Source organism: Chiloscyllium punctatum, chromosome 38 (assembly GCF_047496795.1).
Source record: "Chiloscyllium punctatum isolate Juve2018m chromosome 38, sChiPun1.3, whole genome shotgun sequence".
NCBI lineage: Eukaryota > Metazoa > Chordata > Chondrichthyes > Orectolobiformes > Hemiscylliidae > Chiloscyllium > Chiloscyllium punctatum.
The window spans coordinates 49,956,255-49,980,803 of record NC_092776.1 but is presented as its reverse complement, the minus strand read 5'-3'; the positions used below and the strand labels follow the sequence as shown (position 1 = coordinate 49,980,803).

Here is a 24,549-nt window from a genome sequence, read left to right as displayed (position 1 = left end):
AACAAACACTTGGACAATTCACAACGTAATGCAAGTAACCACACATTTTCATCAAAAATTGGCACAAAATACATATTAACGGAAAGATGCATTTTTGACAAAATTGTCAATACTTTCTGAGTGTGAAACCACCTCAAAAATCATCACTGTGCTGAAGTTACCTTTATCCAGTCAACTTTGGAGATTGCACCACACTTTCTCTCTATTGAAGACTTGGAAGAAGATGATCCCTTGACAGCTATGAAAGGCTAACACAGTCCATTTCTTTAATAAGACATCAATAAAAAGAAAACAAGGACATGATGAATGCACTTGCTTGCAGTTGTTCTACTGGAGATGGACAGCAATGCGACTCCCATATTTGTTGGCACAGGGTCAACCAAGTCACTCGCTGGTTGCATTGGCTTTGCAATATGGCTGCCTCTGTGTTCAGCAGGGACTAAATAACATTATCCCAGCACAATGTGATGCACCAGCCTGCCCTTCTTAAAGGCAGGCTGTCCATCTTAAAGGGAAACAACACTGAACAATAAGAATGGAAAGGATGGAAAATGGAATAACATGCTCAAGAGGCGTTTCCAGGAGGATGATACAATATTAGAGGCATTGTGGGTAGGAGGGGAAAGATGGAGCTTCTGCAGGAGGTCAAAAGGCCCTCAAAGACCACCGTCGAAAGGGAAATGGGCACTGGTCACCACAAGAGATCAATTTATGGTGTCTGCATGCAAGGATCTGTCAGCAGAATCACAAGAGGTTTGATGACCTCATTTGGGTAGTCATAGTGAACGAACACATCTTCACACAATATCTCATGCGGACAAAACCAACCTTGCAGGCTGATCAATGCAAGCTTCCACATCACCCATACTGGTGCTCAGAATGAAAGGCTCACATATAAAACTCAACCACATTTCCCTATGCTACCAGGCTCACACCCACTCAGAGACAGAGACACTCTCATGGTCTCTGCATAGCTTCAACCTATTCATCAATGACAAAAACATCACCCACATAATATCCCACACCATTATCACCATTATGCCCTTTTCTTTGCAGGACAAGGCAAAACACAACAGGAAATTGTCTTAAGTGTGAGACACTTTGTTAACTGTCAGGAACAATCATATCAAACTCCATATACAGTTATGTTTCAATAAGATCACCTCTCATTCTTCTCAATTCCAATGAGTATGGGCCCAACCTTTCCTCATAAGACTATTTTCTCATCAAATAAAAATATGAGTCGAGGGAAACCTCTTTGAACTGCTTTCAATGCTTGTATATCTTTCTTTAAGCACAGAAGCCAGAAATAACATGCTAGATGTGGTCTCATCACCTATTTTTGTACTCAGTCTTCCTTGCAATGAAGTCAACACTCTATTTGCCTTCCTAATTAACTGCAGTAGCTGCATTGCTAACCATTTGAGGTTCATATGCAGGAATACACAGACTCCACTGTATTGCAATCACTCTCCATTTTAATAATCTCTTGTCTTAATCTTCCTGACGAAGTGAAAATCCACATTTTCTAGCTTAACAAATAGTTTACACCCCTCAGAGGGCAGTTTTACAGAAATGTTTACAACAAATACAGAAAAGGATACATTCTGTGTCTTCATTTCAGGAGACTTACACCTGAAAGCTTTATTAATACAAGTTTTCAACCACAATATGCAGAATACATATTGGTCTTATGAGGAAAGGCTGAGAGACTTGGGTCTGTTCTCACTGGAAAGAAGAAGGCTAAGAGGGGATTTGATAGAGGCATACAAGATGATCAGAGGATTAGATAGGTAGACAGTGAAAGTCTTTTTCCTAGGATGGTGATGTCAGCTTGTACGAAACGGCATAGCTATAAATTGAGGGGTGATAGATTTAAGACGGATGTCAGAGGCAGGTTCTTTACTCAGAGTGGTAAGGGCATGGAATGCCCTGCCTGCCAATGTAGTTAACTCAGCCACATTAAGGAGATTTGAACAATGCTTGGATAAGCACATGGATGATGATTGGATAGTGTAGGGGGATGAGCTTAGATTAGTTCACAGGTCGGCTCAACATTGAGGGCAGAAGGGCCTGTTCTGCACTGTATTGCTCTATGTTCTGTGTCTCCATAACCAGATCATTTTTATCATCTATTTTGATGAACAGTCAGAAAACTCGAAATGTTAACTCTGCTTTCTACTCACAGATGCTGCCAGATCTGCTCAGTTTCTCCAGCAATTTCTGTTTTAATTTCAGATCTCCAGCATCTGCAGTTCTTTACTTCATTCTTACAACTGTTGCTTGTTCAGAAACACTGATACATTTCCAAAGTACCTTCTTTTCTCTCCAACATGTAAACTATGTTGGCTCAGCCAGCATTTATTGCCCTTCCCTGATTGGCTTGGAGATGGTCATCGTGGGGCACTTTCTTGAATCGCTACAGTCTGTTGGGTGTAAGAACGTCCACAGCATTGTTAGGGAGAGAGTTTCAGAGTGTTGAGCCATGACAGTGAAGGAAAGGCAATAGTGTTCCAAGTCAGGATGGCTTGTGGCTGAGAAGGCAACTTGCAGCTGGTGTTATTCCAATACATCAATTGTCATTGAGTCACACAGCACAGAAACAGACCTTCGGTCCAAAACCAGTGCATGCTGACCATAATCCCAAACTAAACTTGTCCCACCTGCCTGCGTTTGGCCCATATCCCTCCAAATATTTCTCATTCATTAACTTATCCAACTGTCTTTTAAATGTTGTAACTGTACCTGTATCCAACACTTCCTCTGGAAGTTCATTCCACACACGAACCACAGTGTGTAAAAAAGTTGCTCCGCATGTCTTTTTAAGATCTTTCTCTGCTCACTTTATTCCATAGACTTGAAATTCTTCACCCCAGGGAAAAGACACCAGCCATTCACCTCATCTACACCCCTCATGATTTTTTAAACCTTTATAAGCCCAACCCTCAACCTTCTATGTCCCAGTGAAAAAAGTCACAGCTCATCCAGCATCTCCTTAGACCTTAAAACTTTTATTCCTGGCAACATCCTGGCATATCTCTTCTGAAACCTCTTCACCTTAACTGTATCCTTGTTCTTCAAGATAGAAGTGGTTGAGAGTTTGGAAATGGTGTTGATGTCAGTGCCTCTTGGTACACAGTCTTAACACTATGTGTCCTTGGTGAATGGTAAATGTAGTCAAAAGCGTACCAGCCAAGTGAGCTGCTTTTTCTTTGATAGTGTCAAGCTTCTTAGTTGCTGTTAGAGTTGCATCTATCAAGATAATAGAGTTATTCCATCATTTTCTTCATTAGCTGTGAAGTACTTTGGGATGTGCTCATCCATACCAGCATACTAGTAGTGCTCAGAGTGGAAAATTGGTTGGTCATGTTAATTGATGTGATGTGGCCTCATTTACAGCTACCAGAGTTGATGCAAAAATGTACAATTTAGTGCCATGATTAGCCAAACCACTACAGAATGATCTGAAGTTACGGATTGCAAAGCCAAACTACTGTCACCACAGCAAAAGAATAAGCTGTAGGCGTCCATCCATCAATAACTGCCATCAATTATCCAGTCTGACATTTATCTACTTCTCACTGAATGTTATACCTTACAGGCTTCTGAAACACAATGACTGATACTACAAGGTGGACAACAGACAGCCCAAACTTCATATCCACCAAGAACTGAAATGCTCATTGACACTCTGTTACCTTTTTCTAAAAGGTAAGGCTATAGCAGTGGAACAGAAATGTTCCTGGATTTATCTGATTGTTGAGATCATAATGTAAGTTTTAACATTCAAGCTTAGCTGAAATAATCTATCCGTTCAGTTCCACTCTGACTACCAATTCATCTTATTCTAATATAAGACATGCACAATCTGACCTTGGGGACATTGGAAAAGGAGGAGACCTTTCAGCCACTCCAATGGAACTTGGAGCAAAGTCAGATCATGGTCAATCCGTTTAACTGCAGTTACCCCTCTGTTGATTTCGGAAGGATTAAGATCCACACTGAGAAAAAAACCTAACAATTTTGAGACTTTGAATTCACAAAGCTCAATAGTTCTTTGAGCAAAGCCTTTCAAATTTTGACTCCCATCTGTGTGAAGAAGTGTGTGCTAACAGCACTCCTGACTGGTTTATCTCTAACTTTATGGCTCTCTTCCATGTTCTAGACTCCAGCACATTGAAGACATAAAGCAAAAAAATGATTAGTTGATGACTTGTTTATAAGTTGTATGAAAATTTAATAAAAGTGCAGATCTGATTCCCCATCTCCATCTCACAGAAATGCATCCACTGCTATTTCCTCATGCAACCTCCCTTTTGGACTCATTTCAAGTCCTTGTGGGAAAAAGTCTGCAATCATATTGTGGCATTCTCCCAGCAATGCACTCGGTGTGATTACAGTGCAGTGTACATGAAAGTCCTAATAGTAAATCTCTCCTGGGTCAACACATGCGATCCCAATAATCTTTCCTCAATCCATTTAGACAGTACTCTAGATTGTTATTGTATGGGAAGTACAATAGATTATCAGTAAGCATAACTTACAATAAATGCATCAGGATTTATGCACAGAACAGCTCTAGTTAATCAGTTTCCTCTTAAAAACACATGATGCTTAGACAGATGAAAATTATACTTCTGTGTCACCATTTTTCTTTTGGGATATAATTTGTCTTGTTGGACAGAATTATGACAGTACTGTACTTTTACAAGCAAAACAGTTGTATGTCCTTCTTAATCTTTGTGATTGGCATGTAAAATTAATACAGGACTGATCCTAATTTGTTATTGAAAGAAGGATAGCTCTCTGACGCAGCAGCATTATATTCGGTACACAAGAATTGCAAATGGCTCAGAATACTGGTGATTAAAGATATCTATATGACCAGATCAGTGCACCAGGCATAAAAATGCAATTGAAGGAAGAATGAGGTTGTCTACTACGATACACATTGTATTGCATTGTCCAGTAGTTTTGTCACTCCATCACTAGTGACATTGCCTTCAGCTACCTAGGCTTTAAACTCTAGAACATATCTGTCTTTCTCTCTTCATTTAAGAGGCTGCTTAAAATCGACCTCTTCAACCAAGACTTTGGTCACTTTCTGTAATTTTCAAATATTAAATTTTGTTTGAGATTTCCATGGGAGCACTTTGGAGCGCGGTATATCATCCAGCTCCTTTTGGAGGGGTGTGGTGGTAAAGGGTCAGGGAAATCTATTGGAGGGTGAGTAGCTGAGCTGGTGAGAGTAACGTTTTAAAAAACTATTAGCATAAATGAAGCAGAATTCTCCAATATCTCCAACTTTAATGGATTCTTTTGGAGGGTCTTAGACACAGGGAAATTGCCTATCAAAACTGTCTACTTCCCTCCCCTGCAATTCCCACAGAATAAACTGCACCTGAAGTTCTACATGGTACTGGCCACCAACTCCAGTCTGTGCTGTTCCAATGACTATGTGGCCAATGGAATATACAGGTCTTTATATCAGATGACCAACAGGCTTGGGTCAAAGAGACAGGTTTTAAGGAGTACATTCACGAACAAAAACCTGGTACAGAGGCTGAGAGGTGCAGGGAAGATATTTTGGAATTTACAGCCTAGGCAAGTCGCAGGTAGATAGGGTAGTGAAGAAGGTGTTTGGTATTCTTGCCTTTATTGGTCAGTGCATTGAGTATAGGAGTTGTGAAGTCATATTGCAGCTGTATAGGACATTGGTTAGGCCACTTTTGAAATATCGTGTGCAGTTCTGGTCTCCCTGCTATCAGAAGAATGTTGTGAAACGTGAAAGGGTTCAGAAAAGATTTACAACGATGTTACCACGATTGGAGGGTTTGAGCCATAGGGAGTGGCTGAATAAGCTGGGACTGATTTCCCTGGATTGTTGAAGGCTGAGGGGTGACCTTATAGAGGTTTATAAAATCATGAGGGGCATGGATAGGGTAAATAGACAAGGTCTTTTCCCTAAGGTAGACAAGTCCAAAACTAGAGGTCGTCAGTTTAAGGTGAGAGGGGAAAGATTTAAAAGGGACCTAAGGGGCAACCTTTTCATACAGAGGGTGTTGTGTGTATGAAATGTACCACCAGTGGAAGTGGTAAAGGGTCATACAATTATAACATTTAAAAGGCATCTGGGTGGTTATATGAATAGGAGGGGTTTAGAGGGATATGGACCAAATGTGGCCAAATCAGACTATTTAGGATATCTGGTCAGCAATGAATGAGTTGGACTGAAGGGTCTGTTTCCGCGCTTTATATCTCTAAACACTATAAATGAAGGTGCTCACCAATGACTGTGGCCTCAACTAATCGAAAATGTTTCTCTAAGTATTCTACTAATTCTTTTCAAAATCCTAAAAAAACTCAATCAAATCACCCATTAAACATCTCTATCACAAGTTTGGTTTCTGCACTTTTGTCTCAATCTACCTCTGGAAACATTCTGGCGAATCTGTGCCACAGTCCTTCCAACATCCATATATCCTACAGCTACTGCAGTGTACAGAATGATGCACAGTAGACCAGATATGGTTTACCAGGGCTTGGTACAGCTAGAGTGAAAATTTATTCCCTTTATATTCTGCTCTCATTCCATTAGTGTTCTTTGATTTTTCTTTCCCACCTGATTACTAAATGTCAGCGTTCTGCCAATGTGAACTTCTAAAGTTCTTTTGGACTTCCATTAGTCGCAGCTTTCATCACTTAAAATATTCCTAGAGCATTTTCTTTTCGATCCACTATAAATGGCAAACTTAACTGTTTGGAAATCCATCGGTCATACTTTTTTGTCCAATCAATCAATTAACTTTACCATCATGATAAACTTCAATACACAGTTCTACAATGTGTTATCAAAGGATTTAAGAAATACTATGAATTATCCAGGATGGATCCTTCCAATTTGAAAATAAACACATTAGACTCACTGTTTGTCTTCTGAGATTTGTTTAAAAAATTATTTAACCTATTTTTCTAATCAATCTGTTCAGCGATGTTATTGCACACCTCTGGAATAGGTGGGACTTGAACCTGGGCCTCTTGGTCTAGGGGTAGTGACTTAACCACTGCATCATAGGAAGGCCCAACAGTTTGTCTTCCATTGCCTAACCCATCTCCTAATTAGGTCAATAATTTGTCGTCAAGTCCTTGAGCTTCAATTTTAGCTAGACCATGTGAAACTTCACTTTCTGGAATTCCATATAAACGACATCCATGGACAACATCCCATAGCTACTTCACTATTGACTTCTTCAAAATAGTTCAGTTAGGTGTGTTATGATCAGATTTGTTTTATTTTTAAAATGCTCAGTCACTCTAATCTTAATTAATCCTAATTATAATATCCTTGTTTCCTCCATCACCATTCTAGTTTAATGATGATACACCTTCAATTTTCTAATCAAAACAGCGAATAATTACAGTTAAAGTAGTTGCAATTTCCTCACTAACTTTGCTGAAAACACAAGGGTGAAAACATCTGTGCCTAAGCGTAAGTGCCTTTATTTTCAAACACTGTTTTCTTGCTTACACTACTGCTCATGAGTTTCACCCTGGATTCATTATTCATTTCCCTGGAATGGTAGCACAGGAAGAGGATAATGTACCAATGAAAACTGACACAAAATAATTACATCTTGTCTGCAATCTCTTTATTTCCATTTGCATTATTACCTCCAACTGCTTTTAAAGAGACCAACAAAGAGAAGCTAATCTGATAACTTGTGATTTTTTTTGCTATTCTATACATTTCTCCCAGTGTCCAAGTCCACACTTCTCTGTGCACTTTTGTAAACTCTTTTCTTTAGTTTTATTTTATTTCTCTCCTCTCTTAAGTAGAGTTCTTGTCCCTTGCCGTCATGCACTAAGCTAATCTATCAAAGTCTCCTTATAATTTACTGTTCTTTTAAATAATAATCTTGCCCACCAGCCTGATACTTTGACTCCTTGCCACTTGACCCAGCACACCCCTCTCTGCCAGCTTGTCACCACGCGGGCAACACTTACACTTGCATTCACATCACCGCCAGCACCAATTTCATCCCCATTATGGGACCCAACCAAAACCTTCTCCTGAACTTCCCCACCTCCAGCTCCAACCTACAAGAGCCAATCCATCACTCACCTGGCATCTCAGTGGTCTAATGTCACTCCTCTGCAACCATCAGTTCCAGAGATGGGACTGAAAGCCAGACCTTCTGGCCCATAGGGAGGGAGCTTGGTGGAACCACAAGCAACACCACCAGGCTGAATGAGTTAGGATGTCATATTGCAGCTGTACAGGTCATTGTTTTGACATTAGAATCCCTATAGTGTGGAAACAGGCCCTTTGGCCCAACAAGCCCACACCGACCCTCTGAAATGTATCCCACCCAAACCAATTCTCCTTCACTATTACTCTAATTTTACCAATAACTACCACAATGCTGAACACAATGGGCAATTTAGCATGGCAAACTCACCTAACCTGCACATCTTTGGATTGTGGGAGGAAACCAGAGCACCCAGAGGAAACCCACATAGTCACAGGGGGAACGTACAAATTCCACAGAGACAGTCATCCGAGGCTGGAACCGAACCCAGGTCCCTGACGCTGTGAGACAGCAGTGCTAACCACTGATCCACTATGCCACCCTTTGTTAGGCCCCTTTTGGAATACAGTGTTCAGTTCTGGTCTCCCTGCTACAGGAAAGATGTTGTTTAGCTTGAAAGGGTTCAGAAAAAAGTTAACAAGGATGTTGCCAGGCTTGGAGGGTTTGAGCTATAGGGAGAGGCCGAATAGGCTGTGACTGTTTTCCCTGAAATGTCGGAGATTGAGGGGTGACCTTATAAAGGTTTATAAAATCATGAGGTGCATGAAAAGGGTGAATAGCTAAGGTCTTTTTCATAGGGCTAGGGGAGTCTAAAATTAGAGGGCATAGATTTAAGGTGAGGGGGAAAAGATAAAAAAGGGACTTAAGGAACAACTTTTTCACACAAAGGGTGGTCCGTGTATGGAACGAGCTGCCAGAGGAAGTGGTGAAGCCTGGTACAAGTACAACATCTAAAAGGCATCTGGAATGGTATATGAATAGGAAGGGTTTAGAGGGATTTGGCAAATTAGACTAGATTAGTTTAGAATATCCGGCATGGGCAAGTTGGATCGAATGGTGTGTTCCGTGTTGTGTATCTCTATGACTCGGTACTCTCAAGGGGAGTGCACAAGAGAAAACCCCAAGATTGTGAGGAGGAGGAGGAGTTGGGGATCATGTTGGTACATCGAGACAGGTCGGGAAGAGCTGGGATAAGTCCCATAACCACCCCATTCCTAAGCCCCCATCAGCTCCCCACTCAAGGACAGAGCAAGGCAAAGTATCTAGTGCCTGCTGGTCACTGAGACCCTCTCATTGGCTGAAAAATTGTGACCGAGCAGCTCTCACCTTGTCAATAATTGGCCACTGAAAGCATCAATTTGGCAAGGCAGACAGTCCAGGCCTTGTTCACTCACCCAAGAAACTACAGACAAGTCGGGAGTGGGTGGGAGGGCAGCAGATTAATTCTACCCCAGGTTAAAATTGGAAGAACATGATCAGACCCAAAAATTGAAGCCCCACAACTCTCTCCGCATAGACTTTCCTGCTGTTTGTTCTAAAGCACTTACATGCAACGTTGTTCTGGAAAACAAAAGCTTATGGCATTGGGAGGAAATTGTTGGTATGGACAGAAGGCAACTGAGCTCTCAGGAAACAGAAAACTGGCATAAATAGGTCATTTCCTAGTTAGCAACATGTAACAAGTGCACTTCACAGGGAATGTGTGCTGGAGCCTGACTTGTTACTATTTACATAAACAATTTGGTGACAGCAAGGCAAGTTATGAAGAGGAAATAAGGAGTCTACAATTGGGTACGATAGGTTAAGTGAGGGGTTAAAGATTAGCAAATAGAGCATAGTATGGGAAAATGTGAAAATGTCCATTTTGGCAGAAAGAATAAAAAAAATCGAAAATATGAGAGATTGTTGAGCTCGTGCATTAAAGCATATAGTCTTAGTATGCAGGTAAAGCAAGTCATTAGGAAAACCAACAGAATGTCATCATTTAAGTACAACAAAGAACCACAAATGGTAACGTTTACGATGTTATCAATTATTGCGAGAGGAAATGAAAGTAAACATAGGTGGTTATGCCTCAGTTACACAAGGCATTATTGAGACCACATGTAGAGTATTATGTACAGTATTGGTCTCTTTATTTAAGGAAGAATGTAAATGTACTGAAAGCAGTCCAGAGAAAGTTTACAAAAATGATACCTGGAATGGACGGGTTATATTAGTAGGACATGTTGGACGAGCTATACCTGTACCCAATGGAGTTTAGATGGGCATGAGGTGACTTGTTTAAACATAAATCATCTCGGATGGTCTTGACAGGTGCATATGGAAAGGATTTCCCTTGAGTGAAAATATAAACCCACGGTTCATATCGTGAAAATTCAGGGTCACCTATTTAAAACAGACAGCAACGAGATGATCCGTTTTCTCACAGAGGCTCTCGAGTCTTGCCAGTGGAAGCAGACTCCTTGAATAGCTTTAAGACACAGGAAGGTAGATTTTCGATAAGCAAAGAGGTGAGTTATTGGAGAGTTTCTGGAAATGTGGAGGAATCAGATCAGCCACAATCTTACTGAACTGTACAGCAAACTCAAGGGGCTAAGTGGCGTCCTCCTGCTCCTAACCACACGGGTGTTCAGCTCCATCTCTCTGATCCTTTGTTCTTGACTCAACTGTTGGAAGCAGTCTGCCTCTATCTAATCTGACCTCTCCTTTTAGTACATGCTAAACACAGTCCTGGTCTTACTCCTACCCATCATAATTTGAAGCAAAGTGAATTCTGAATTATACTTGACAATAGATGAGGTGGAACACTGTCATTAAATGGAAAACAACTTCAGTGAACAACTAAAACAAGCTTTAGTAATAAATCAGCTGATATACTTTGTCAAAGGTAAACAATAGTGAAAAGTAATCAATCATGACTTTGAGATGATATTGAAAACTGCCCAAGATTCATGCTTGCTTATCACCAGCATCATTCGATTTATCTCCAGCCATCCATTTTATATATCTTTCGTAACTTCTAAAGATATGTAGTTTCATAACATTTAATGGTGCATTCTGTACATCTTCAAAATGAAATCAGATATATGTTTACAGGTATTGAAATTTAAATTAACCAAAAGCTTTTTGTTTTTAAAAGCTTCAGACACATGCACTTTGGGTAATTTCATTTCTTTACTTAATCAAAAGGCCAGGATGAATCCGATGTTTAGTGTTGGAGTTTCAGTACGATTAAAGTCCCATTAACAAACTGACTGTACAATACTCCCTCTGCAGAAACTGAATTACTGCTTACTGCAGCGATTATGTCTATGCTTTCGAGAGAGACAGATTGTAATCCCTGAGGCATTACTAAAACCCATTGGTCTGTTCAAAATAGCAATTTATTATCCTCTAGGTGTCAGCACTGCACAGGATGCAAAGAACCTGTGGAGATGCTCTCAAATGTTAGTCCCTTTGGGCAATTTGCTGTGTATTTATTTACAGCTCCACTCTGCCTTTTTGTGCAGCTATTTCTATCCTCTGTTTCTCTTAAAAGCAAATGCTGCAAAGTTGCGAGGATCTGCCAATGACTTGGAAGATCTTGCTGGGGGGGGGGGGGTTAAGCAGAAATGTTGTGTGTTGTGTGTGTCCCAACCTCCAATTACCACGTCGCTTATCCACATATTCTGAAAACCATTTATTTCAATCCTAAAAATATCAATTGATCCACAGTATTTTGAAGCATCATCTCTCCAATACCTCACACCGAGTCTATCTCTGCTACTGTACTGACTGCTTTTGCTCTCCCACTTTCACTATTGCCTGCAACACTTTCCATCACCCTCTTCAACCTCAATGCCATTAACATGGCATGCCCTCTGCACCACCTACTCACTTGCTAGGGTTGCCTACCCAGCTTCACCAACAACAGTGCCATCCAATTTTATCTCCAATATTACCCACCTCTGCCTTACTCCAGACAAAAGCAGCCCACAATAGGGCAGAAATAGTCAAGAGGGATGGTGGGCTGCCCAATACGTGGCCCCTCATCCCTTTTGAGGAGAAGATCCTGATTCTGACCAGCCTGAGTAGCTGCTTAACAGTGACCAAGCCCCCAGACTGGTATTGTAGGCTGCCCTTGACTTACTGTGCTGGGACCTGCTAATGGAAGGCTATCTCACTTGACTGTGGTTGGCTGACAACCATGAAAACCTTTCAGACTTTGTCTCTGTGCTAAATATCATGGCAATACAGCAGTATTGTGAGCCTGGTCTCTCTGGCTGATGGGGAGAAAAAGCAAGACAAGGCAGGGGGCACTATAAGCATCCACGTAGGCTCAAAGTGTGTGAGTGCTAATTGAACAGCTCAAGTTGCAGCCTGGTCCAATCCGCAAGCTGGTTGCATGTCTCTGAGCCCGGCAGTGGAGGGGGGGGGGGGGGGGGAGGTGTCCGAACTGCTGCATTAAAATTATGGTTGCTGGTGCCGCATTAAAGTATAGAAACTGTAATTAGATCAGAGATGTGCCCTAAGGGTTTTTCGAGGCTGGTGCATGGATACCAACGTCCATGAACCTGGACTGTGTGCGGCCAGTGTCTGTGGACTGTATGCTGAGATGTTGCTGCCTGGTGTCCAACATGCAAGGTCTCCTAAAGCAAGCAGTGTGTTGGAGTGGCTATCTCCGCTCTGACTGCCAAACAGAGAATTCTCGATGTCTGGTTTGCTTGTGGCAGATGGTAGAATAAGAAGTTAATGTGGCAAGATTTGCAGTTTGTTGACAAGCAATCACCAGAATCTCATCTTGATGCCTGAAACTCAGTTAGTAGATGCAGCCACTTTTTCCTGACATTGCCATTGGCTTCACTACACTTGTGGTTCTGCCACATTTAGAAATATAGAAAATAGGCGCAGGAGTGGGCCATTCGGTCCTTCGAGCCTGCACCATCATTTAATATGATCATGGCTGATCATCCCACCCATTTCCCAAATCCCTTGCTCCCTTTAGCTGCAAGGATCACATCTAGCTCCATCCTGTCCCAACAGCTTCCTGTGGGAGAGAATTCCACAGGTTCACAACTCTTTGAGTGAAGAAATTCTTCCTCATCTCAGTCCGGAATGGCTTGCCACTTATTCTTAGCCTGTGACCTCTAATTCTGGACTTCCCAAACATCAGGAACATTCTTCCCACATCAAGCCTATCCAGTCCCATCAGGATTTCTCGCCATAGCACACATTGTCCAGAATCTACCCCTAGTCCTCAACCTGGCAGTACAGTGAAAGCTATAGTTTTGTAAAATCAGAGCTCTTAGGTTACTTTCACCTTCAAAGTATCGATGCTAATCTGGTGGAACCCATCACCTGTCCAAAACCTGTCTGACATTTGCACCTTTGATTTTACTGGGATAAAAATAAGATGGGATCTGTAATGGACTAGTGACATACAATCCAGGAATTGAAGGTGAGTATGAACCATGCTGAGTTACAGTCTACTTCTAGCTACCAGTACTATTGATGAGAGATCTGATATTTATCTTTTTGTCCATGGAAGGTGGTTATCGCAGGTTAGGATAGCATTTATTTCCCATTCTTTATTGTCCAGAGGGTAATTCCAAACTAACCACATTGCTCTAGATTTGGGGTCATCTCCAGGCCAGACCAGGTGAAGCCAGCAGATTTTCTTCCCTAAAGGATACTAGTGAAGCATAACTAAAGGAGTAAATACTAAAGTGTTTCTAACAATCTTTCCGACAAGACTGTGGTTCACTAAGCCAAATCCCCAGTGCCTGTTTTCCTGCTATCACCCACATCCCAGTTTTTTCCTGTTATATGGGATAATATAGACATTGCTGCATTATGCAGAGATACCCTGCTGCAGTCAAATGCACAGAAAGTTCCTCTGACAGAAGTTATTCACCGCATTGATTATCTTCCACGTATTATCAGAATATGAATAAAATGAGTCCTGTGATAGTATTAAATCTCATAATCAACAAGATCCAAAAATCGTTTATTCTCTAATAAAACTTGGGAAGAATGTCTAAATATTTTTGTTTTAATTGCCATTCTGTTCCTTGATTGTCATTGCCATCCCAGAAAGTTAGGCACGGCTGCTCATTTTGTTTTTGGAAACATTGCACTTCAACTCTCTCTCTCCCAACACTATCTGAAGTGTCACTACAAACCACTTCACACAACTCTCCCTGTCAGACATCAGCACGCAGCAATACTAGACTGGTCAGAAAAGGTGATTGTCCTCAGTAGGTGGCAATTATACTTGAGAACCAACTTTTATTATATGAATCCATTCACCTCAGTTTGGAGAAGTATAACATGCTCCAACAACATTCTGAGTACCTACAGGTAGACACTGGCTAGCCACAGACACATTAGGTTGGCCTACAGTGACTCCTATCAAATAGTTACATTTAACCTCTGACACGAAGATCAAACCATAGATTTTGAGTCATGTATCTGCCAAGAAAAGGCACTGAGGAGAAATGAACTGACACAAAAGTGAGAAGAAAATTAATAACAAAATGGTGACAACTAAAAAAAAAATCAAAAATGGATACTTCTTGCAAAATAACACAAGCTGCAAGACAAGGTTTCTTCAAACATTAATGTGGATAGAAAGATTGACATTACCTTTGATGATTGGTAATGTTTAAGTATAATAGATAGCGTCAGTCTTGGTGGGTAACTTCAAACACATGAAAGGGTGCAGCTGGTAAGATTTGGGGTCCATATGCAAACAACTCTGAAGGTTTCTGAAAAAATCTAATTTAGATCAAGACAGCATTGTGTCATGAGCATGGAGGCATCGATCCAACTGCGCACATGGCATGTGGCCCACAGACCGAGTGGAAATGTCATGGGTTGACCTTGAAGTAGATCCTTGCTGCTGAGGGATACAAATGGGAAGCAGGCAGCCAGTGCTGCTGACTCAACATTTCTTGGTTAAGAGACAAATCAATCACTGCCAGACCCTGGAATCAGGCCACAGGATAGCAATGGACAAATGCCTCCCAGTGCTGTTTTAAGAAGGGATAATAACTGGGCTAATCCATCCACTGAAATAGCACAGAGAGGAGTTTAAGACAAGCACATTAATGTTTGTATTATTGTGTTTGCAAAATCCCCTGACTTAGTTCAACAACAGTTAACTGATGGTCAATAAATCCTTATCCTAAATATAGGCTGTTGTGCAGATTCGCAAAGTGCAAATGTTTTTCGGTGCTTAATAAGTTAAAAGACAAGTATTAGGCAATCAGCTCACACAACAGTAAACCAGGTCACTGACTGTCTATTTTATTTATCAGCCATAAATGAAACTGAGTGCTGGGTTAACAGATTCAGCACCATGGATCCAAACACTCTCTGTACATGGGGACAGCTTATAGTGCCTGTGTCTTTCATTACTGCATTCTGCTTTTCGGCAACTTTCCTGATCTGCTTTCCATAAGCTTACAACTCGCTGCAAGAATATTCAAGTGACTTTCTGTATACCGGTCAGCCGTGAGTGGTATATGTGTACAGTGCCAGACCACATCCCTGCCCTAATCCTGGCTGAGCTCTAGATCACCTTCTGGCAGCTCAGTGACAGAATATGCAGCAGAAATTCGCAAGAGGCAGGAATGCTGGTGTCAACGATAGATGGTGCAATAATGGATGCTGCACAGATTGTGTACAACGATGGAAGGGTCATCATACATGAGGTCATGTAACATGACCCTCACATGGTGACCGCTAAGTATGGTAGATGCAGTGACCATTCATTGTTTTCAAATAGAAATTGAATTGAGGGTCGCACGGTGGCCCAGTGTTTAGCTCTGCTGCCTCACAGTGCCAGGGACCTGGATTTGATTCCAGCCTTGGACAACTGTCTGTGTGAAGTTTGCACATTCTCCCCGTGTCTGTGTGGGTTTCCTCTGGGTGCTCCGGTTTCATCCCACAGTCCAAAAATATGCAGGTTAGGTGAATTGACCATGCCAAATTGCCTATAGTATCCAGAACGTGCAGGTTAGGTGAGTTGGCTCTGGGAGATGCAGCATTATGGGGATAAGTAGGGGGTTGGGCATGGATGGGATGCTCTGCAGAGGATCAGTGTAGAATGGCCTGCTTCTGCGCTCTAGGGATTCAATGAAGAACAGCAGAAGCTATTTTATCAAGAAATGTCACAATTATTGGGAGCACAGAAAGACTTCACTCGGGCATTTGTACTGTTACTTTTGCACTAATGCAGTTTGCAGGACAACATCATCATCAGTAGGTGGCAATTATACATGAGAACCATTTCATTACATGAATCCATTCATCTCAGTTTGGAGAATTATAACATGCTCCAATAATGTTCTGAGTATCTACAGATAGACACTGGCTAGCCACAGACATATTAGGTTTGCCAATAGTGACTCCTATCATATAGTTACATGCAATCTCTTACATGAAGATCAAACAAGAGATTTTGAGTCACGTATCTGCAAACTTCCTCTCATTTTACAACAAAAATGAACATTCCTTTCAACAGAAATTAATTCATATTAACCTTCTAAAGCAAAATAGGCTGTTTCCCAATGGACTTACCCCTGAAGGGCTTTCTCTCCAAACCAATCTCCCTTTCCTAATGTCCGAAGAAATACAGCTTCTTCATTTGATGACTCTTCCCGTGTCACATTCACCTGCCAAAATTAAACAAAGAACCAACGACATTGATTTTTCACTTATAGGAGTAGATACAATTTCTCCGTCATCTAAATCATCATTCCGCTTGTTCCAAACACACTAGGAGGGCTGGGCAGATGATCCTATCTGCATTGACAAGTTCCTTTAAACCTTAACCTGTACTTTATTCTTACAGTCAAACCTATCTGGCTGTTCCACTCAAGGGGCTTCACAACTGCTTACATTATCCTATGTCCACACTGAATATTTGGAAGAGTGCAGAGTACAGAAGCGAACTGATATTCCCTTCTCCTGGCCATTTTCCCAAGTTTCTCCTTGTGCTATACAGATCAAGATATTTACACCCGAATCCATTCAGACAGCAAGAACCCAATTTAAAAGAGGAATTCATGGGATAAGCAGATAGCTTTCTTTACATATTCACAATACCAAGCTCCCCCTTCCAAAACCTAATCAGCTTTCTGTTCCCTCCCCAAATAGAGAGTAGGTGGCTTTTCAAAAGACAGTTCACACTAACAGCACATAAGACTCTGGATTCATTGAGTTGCAATGAAACTACCATGGAGTGTTCTGGCTCTCAGCCTGACTGCTAGCCTGTCATGGAGAAAATGGAGTCCAAAAGGTAATTCAGATACTGCATTCCCTATCTAATGGTAGCAGTACTGGAGAAAGAAACATTTTGAGCCCAATATGACATTTCTTCAAAACTGAAATTGTGGAACTATGTGTCTGAAGACACATTAGACTCAAAATGTTTAGGTTCTGTCTTCACAGATGCTGCCACACATTCCAATTTCCTCCAGCACTTGTTTTTATTTCAGATTTCCACATCCAGACTAATTTGCTTTTGACGTTAATAGATCTCTGTGGTTAAAATAATTTGGCTTTTGCAGAGATAATTAAATAAAGTTTGCTTGGAAAAAATAATTACATTCCTATCTTGCACAGTGATTGAGTAATTATTTTCACAAACATCCTATTGATTGATTGATTTTATTGTTGTCACACGTGCCGAGACACAGTGAGAAGTGTCGTTTTGCGCACTGTACAAGCAGATCATACCATACAAAGTGCATCAGGGTAGCAGAACAGAGTGCAGAATACAGTGTTACAGCCACAGAGTAGGTGCAGAGAGAGACAGAGATCAGGATTAACATTTGAGAGGTGCATTCAAAGGTCTGATAACAGCGGGGAAGAAGCTGTTCTTGAATCTGTTCGTACATGTATTCAAACTTTTGTACTTTCTGCCTGACGGAAGAGCGTGGAATGGAGTTTAACCAGGGTAGGGGGTGGGGTGGCACTTTGATTATGTTTGCCATTTTCAGGAGGCAGTGGGAAGTATTGATGGAATGAATAGATGGAAAGCTGGTCTGCATGATGGACTGGGGGTTGCGTACACGATTCTCTGTAGTTTCCTACGGTCTTGGAAATAGCAGTTACCATACGACACTGTGATGCATCAAGATAGGATGCTTTCTATGGTGCATCTATAAAAATTGTTGGGGTCTTGTGGACATACCAAATTTCCTTAGCCTCCTAAGAAAGTAGAAATACCATTGTACTTTCTTGACTGTTGCATCAATGTGGGTGAACCAGGACAGATTGTTGGTGATCATCATTCCCAGGAACCTGACGCTCTGTTGACCATCTCCACCTCAGCTCCATTGATGCAGACTGGAGCATGCTCCCCACTGTGCTTCCTGGAGTCGATGACCAGCTCCTTCATTTTGTTGATGTTGACGGAGATATTATTGCCTTTACACCATGCCATGAAGCACTCTATCTCTTTCCTTATTCTGTCTCACCATTGTTTGGGATGTGACTTCCAACATTGGTGTCGTCAGCAAACTTGGAAATGGAGTTGGGGTAGAATTTGGCCACACAGTCATGAGTTTATGAGGAGGGCAGTACGGGGCTAAGTATGCAGCCTTTTGGAGCACCGGTGTTGAGGTTTATGGCGGAGGAGGTGTTGTTGCCTATTTTTACTAATTGAGCTTAATGGGTCAGGAACCCGAGGATATACAGCAGGGAGCCACAACCTAAATCTTGGTGTTTACAGATGAGCTTGTTTGGAATTAAGGTGTAGAAGGCAGAACTTCAGTCAATAAATAGGAGGCTGACGTTGGTATCCTTGCAATCCAGGGATGTGTTTAGGGCTAGAGAAGCTGGTGCCCACTGTGGATATATTGTGCTAGGAGGTGAATTGCAAAGGATCAGGGCAACCTGAGAAGCTGGGGTTGATGTCAGCCATGACTAACGTCTCAAAGCACTTGACAATTACAGAGGTATATATGAAAACGTAGTAACATCCATACATCAGAAGAAGTGCTAAACATCCTGCAAAGATGTTAAATATAGTGTTCTCTAAATGTTTCAAGCAATATAACTGTCAGAAACAACTACAACATTTATATTCCATTCTGTCACAAAACTGAAATGTTCTAGTCAATAATAGAATCTGCCTTATGAAACCAGAACTCTAGCTGGTAAATTGTCAGGTATAGGGAATGAAGTATTTAAACCTAATTCCATTTTAAAAAAAGGATGACTAAGGACTAAAGCAGCGAAATTATAAAACAGCACCCAACTATCAATATTTAACAGCCCTGAGATTCCTATCATTCAAACCACAGTATGTATATGCACACACGCACGCGCACACACGCACGCACACACATATGTATTTTATATATAGGTAAACAAATGCATCAAAATGCAGATCTTTTAGCTGTACAAAAGGTTGTCTCTGCCACAATTAGAAAAAGGTTCATGAAGAAATTCAGAAAATCTGCAGAAAATAGTAGTCAGTTCCACATAGCAACTAAACTCTGGGAGATGAATAATCCCGAATGTCTAACATAGTCCTGTATCACATGGAGCCGTGTCATATGTGCAACAGCTAGACAAATGCTGTTGTGAATTATAAATATATTGAAGTTTTAAATAAAGGTTCAGCTTGCCTCCTTGGGCTGCTGCCAAGGAAGAATTTGGTCTTGTTGTCCATTGTATTGTTCGCTTTTCTCCTGAATTTGAGTCGCTCAGTAGGAATATTATACACAGAAATCAATTCGAGCGGCCTTGAAGATTTGACACTGGTTAACATAATTGGTCACTAAACAGTGGAAACCAAAGAATTGCAGATGATGGAAGTCAGAAACAGAAACAGAATTTGCTGGAAAATGCAGGAGGTCTGGCAGCATCTGCAAGAAGAAAAAATGTTCATTCTGTTGAGTCCAGTGACCTTCTTCAGAACTGGTCTAAAGAAAGGTCACTGGACCCGAAAGGTCAATTCTGCTTTCACTCCACAGATGCTGCTAGACCTGTTCAGTTTTTCCAGCAATTTCTGTTTGTGTAACATACTCGCTCTTTGACTTACCTTCCCCTTGCTAATAATGAAGAAAGTGTCCCCTCGAGCTCCTTGCCTAATAATGTACTCCCCATCTTCATAATATGTCTGTAAGAGAAAGAAAACAGAATTCATTCCAAATTCCCCTGGGATTGTCAGTGGCAAATAACATGAGTGGCTGGTTCACAGATGGGACAATGTCAATAGCAAATGAACAGGGGCAAATATCAGAGCAAAACCCAGCAATGCAAATTATTTAAATATTCAGAAGTAGTTTCTTGTGGTTTGTGTTTCGTCTTTTCCTCTCCGAGACGTCTCCAATACATTACCTGAGAGAGATTTGACAGCAAGTAATGCTAAGCTATCAAGGTGAATGTATCACGGTCCAGTTTAATTCTGTCCTTAACCAATCTCTACACAAGTGCACATTTCCTGAGGAGTGAATAAGTCACAATTAAGATTGCAAGCTCACCCTGCACTTGGTATTTGGACGTTTCGGGCATAAGCCCTTCTTCAGGAACTGTGAGTCAAAGAGTGTGGTGCTGGAAAAGCACAGCTGGTCAGGCGGCATCCGAGGAGCAGGAGAATCGACGTTTCAAGCATGAGCCCTTCATCAGGAATGAGGCTTATGCTCAAAATGACGATTTTCCTGCTCCTCAGATGCTGCCTGACCGGCTGTGCTTTTCCAGCACCACACTTTTCGACTTTGATCTCCAGCATCTGCAGTCCTCACTTTCTCCATATCTAATTGCAATTCAAATCGACAAGGTTAGCAGAGGCTAGGAATGGGCGGCACGGTGGCACAGTGGTTAGCACTGCTGCCTCACAGCGCCAGAGATCCGGGTTCAATTCCCGCCTCAGGCGACTAACTGTGTGGAGTTTGCACATTCTCCCCGTGTCTGCGTGGGTTTCCTCCGGGTGCTCCGGTTTCCTCCCACAGTCCAAAAAGATGTGCAGGTCAGGTGAATTGGCCATGCTAAATTGCCCGTAGTGTTAGGTAAAGGGTAAATGTAGTGGTATGGGTGGGTTGTGCTTTGACGGGGCGGTGTGGACTTGTTGGGCCGAAGGGCCTGTTTCCACACTGTGAGTAATCTAATCTAATCTAATGTGAACAAACCATTAAAGCAGAGTTGGATTGTCTAACTCCTTTGGATGGTATCTCTCCCCATGAAATCAAAAAGAAATGTATACGTCACAAGTATTCCAAATCCCCAAAATGTACTGATACATTTATATATTTAACTCACATCTTTTGAATTAGGTTCTGAAATGCATTCGCATTTGCTACACAGTTCAAACACAAGGGGGTGTCAGAGAGGTAGTATTCACTGTAGGATTCATTATAGCCAGTTGCAACAGTCATAGAGTCATAGTCATAGAGATATACAATCGCTAAGCAATATACTAAAAAGTAGGGCTGGGAGTAGAACAGAAGTTTAGCTATCACGAAGAATGGAAACGTCATGCTCATTAAAGTAATGATACCAATAATTTTCAGAGTACATATGAGTACTGTGGAATCTCACCCATCTCCAGCACAGGTTCTGAAATCCCACAATGAGATTATTAATTTCAATGAACTCATTTAGGATTTCAAAATGCATGGTGTGCACTCTCATAAATTGTCCCAATATATCTTAGGATCCTTACAGCATGACAGCAGTCCAATTGGCTGATCGACTCCATACTGACCCTCTGAAGAGCATCCCATCAAGACCCTTCCCACTACCTAATCTCTGTAACTCCACATTTCCCATGGCTAATCCACCTAGCATGCATATCCCTTGACACTACAAACATTTTAGCATGGCCAATCCACCTAACCTACACATGTTTGGACTGCAGGAAGAAACCCACAGAAGGAGGACACAGGCAGAATGTGCAAACTCCACACAGTCACCCAAGGCTGGAATTGAACCCGGTTTCCAAGCACTGTGAGGCAGCAGTGCTGAACACTGAGCTACCATGCCACCTCATATCTAATTAAGTAAATAGGATGAGTCCTATTAAAATGGGGTGCTGAGGGAATTTTCTATTCCCTGAGCCCTCAACAATGGTTTGTTTTACTTCGCATGTCCAGTGTCAGCTACAGACACTCCCAAGTTGAATGCAATATGGACAGACAAGGAGTGACAATCTTTCTATTTTCTCTCTAAAGGTAACTTCATCTCAATCTCACGTCATGCTTTATAATCCTGAATCAGTAATGTTACATTCCTTTGCTCATTTTTACACAACTGGAAGGACAATCAAATTCTCACACTTTGTTCAATGATAAAAAAGATACAGGTTTAACTTTCTCCACCTGGTGTAAAATGGTGCAGACCATATCTCTATTCCAAGGCTTTTATTACATTGGTGTTTAGCCAATGTGATGAATTCTATATCTCTTTGCATCCACTTGTGCTGTGTGTGCTCTCTGGCTAACAGAGAAAATCAGATGGGAATTGTAATATTCAAGGGGTATGGTGCTACAATGGGTGACATATTCAATCCTGACCAGGAACAAGGCTGGGGCTTATTCAGAGGTTTTCAATAAGACAACCAGCTCTATTACAGGGTTGGTAAACTGTGACTTAAAGGTCAGGGTTTGTTTGAGTCAGTTAGTCAGAGATCGTGGAGACAGAGGGCTGCTACATCAGGCTGCCTGTCAGTCAGCAAGCTCCATTGCAAAAAGGGTGCCACAGGTTCACTGAATTTGGGATTCAGAGAAGTCCTGTCAGCTGAGAAGTGATGGGGGTAGGGCTCAGGATAAGCCCTAAAATCATGTTCAATTAGAAGCAGCTTATGAGCTCAGTGTAGCTGAGAGTGGAGTGTGGGAATCCCACAGTAAGTATTGGCTTGGTGCAGCTGACAATGATTGGAGCTTAGAGAATCCCCATCTGCACTTGCTTGGTGAAGTTAGCTGTCTGTGCAAAGTTAGAATTATGCAAGTGGAGAGATGATGGAGTATAGTCTTAAGAATTTATGGGAGGTTAAGCACAGGAAAAGAATGGTTGCAATTGTAAGGGAGTGACCAGTCATTGGGGTAATCCACATCAGAACAGCTTTTGAGGGAGTATCAGAATGAAGAAATGGAATCCTAATGAGATGTAATAACTGCAGTGTCACTAACATTGGAGTGGTTGATTCTAAGCAATTCTGGGATCTATCTGACTGCATTTACTATTTAATGTGTCCTGAGGGTTATCATATTCATTCTGGATGTTAGAATATTGTTATGGCACAGGGTAAACTCTCCTGCTTAATTTAATCCAGCAACACAGAAAAGATTTATCCTGTGTAGTAACCTGTGAAAAGTCGATAGGCCAAGAACAAGATTAGATTAGATTAGATTAGATTGGATTCCCTACAGTGTGGAAACAGGCCCTTCAGCCCAACCAGTCCACACCGCCCCACCAAAGAATAACCCACCCAGACCCACTTCCTTCTGACTAATGCACCTAACACTATGGGCAATTTAGCATGGCCAATGCACCTGGCCTGCACATCTTTGGATTGTGGGAGGGAACTGGAGAACCTGGAGGAAACCCACACAGACACGGGGAGAATGTGCAAACTCCACACAGACAGTCACCCGAGGCTGGAATCGAACCTGGGACCCTGGTGCTGTGAGGCAGCAGTGCTAACCACTGAGCCACTGTGCCGCCCCAAACAAGTTAAAGTAAAAATTAACAACTCCATTTTTTAAAGTATAACAAAGAATAATTAACTAACAACTACTTACAATTCCTTCCTTGAACCTATCTTTTACCTTCCCTTCAATAACACTGGTATGATTAAACTCCCAATTAAGATTTACAAAACAACATTTCTTTTCTCAAAACCAGGCAGCTTTAGTTTCTCCTCTGTATTTCAGTCTTCTTTTCTTCTTCTTGGGGATTCTGCTTTACGGGTTACTGATTGATAAAGGTACTTTTAAGAGTGCTATTTTTCAGGCAGTCTTTTTCACGTGCTGGTGGCATGGCAGTTTTCCTCTCAACTGTTCAATTTTTCCACAGTCTTATACCCCCAAAGCATCAGATTGTGTCATTGGCTTTTAGGATTGTCAATACACTAAATTCAAACTTGATTGGAACTTGGCATTTTCACAGTATAATTTAAACTGATGGCCTAATTCGAATCGCTTTTGTCATTTCCAAGCAACCAGCTAATTTAGCTTTCGAGCAAGTGTTACATTGTTACCTTATTGAGAACACTTGGTGCTGTCAGGTAGCTCTACCAGCTTTTAACTCTCTTAAAGGTACAGTACACCCACATCTTCAAAACACTTCCCCCTTAAGAAAAAATGAACAATCATAATGAAAGATGGCTTCATTTTTTTCTCTACATTTTAAATACAGAGATAACTTTAATATAAGTTCACCTTAACTTCTTCTCATCTCCTTGTATAAATATAACATTAAATAAAGACAATTCTCATCTAAACTCTGTCAGTTAAATCCATGA

At 41.4% G+C, this 24,549-nt stretch overlaps 1 protein-coding gene across 1 annotated transcript in view; it reads right to left on the bottom strand.

Annotated features, from left to right (window-relative positions):
• LOC140463619 (cGMP-dependent protein kinase 1-like) overlaps positions 1-24,549 on the bottom strand; it is a 721,017-nt gene that overhangs the window by 206,707 nt on the left and 489,761 nt on the right. The window contains 2 exon segments of the mRNA XM_072557863.1: positions 16,656-16,750; positions 20,131-20,208. Of these exon segments, the coding sequence (XP_072413964.1) occupies positions 16,656-16,750; positions 20,131-20,208 (173 nt within the window).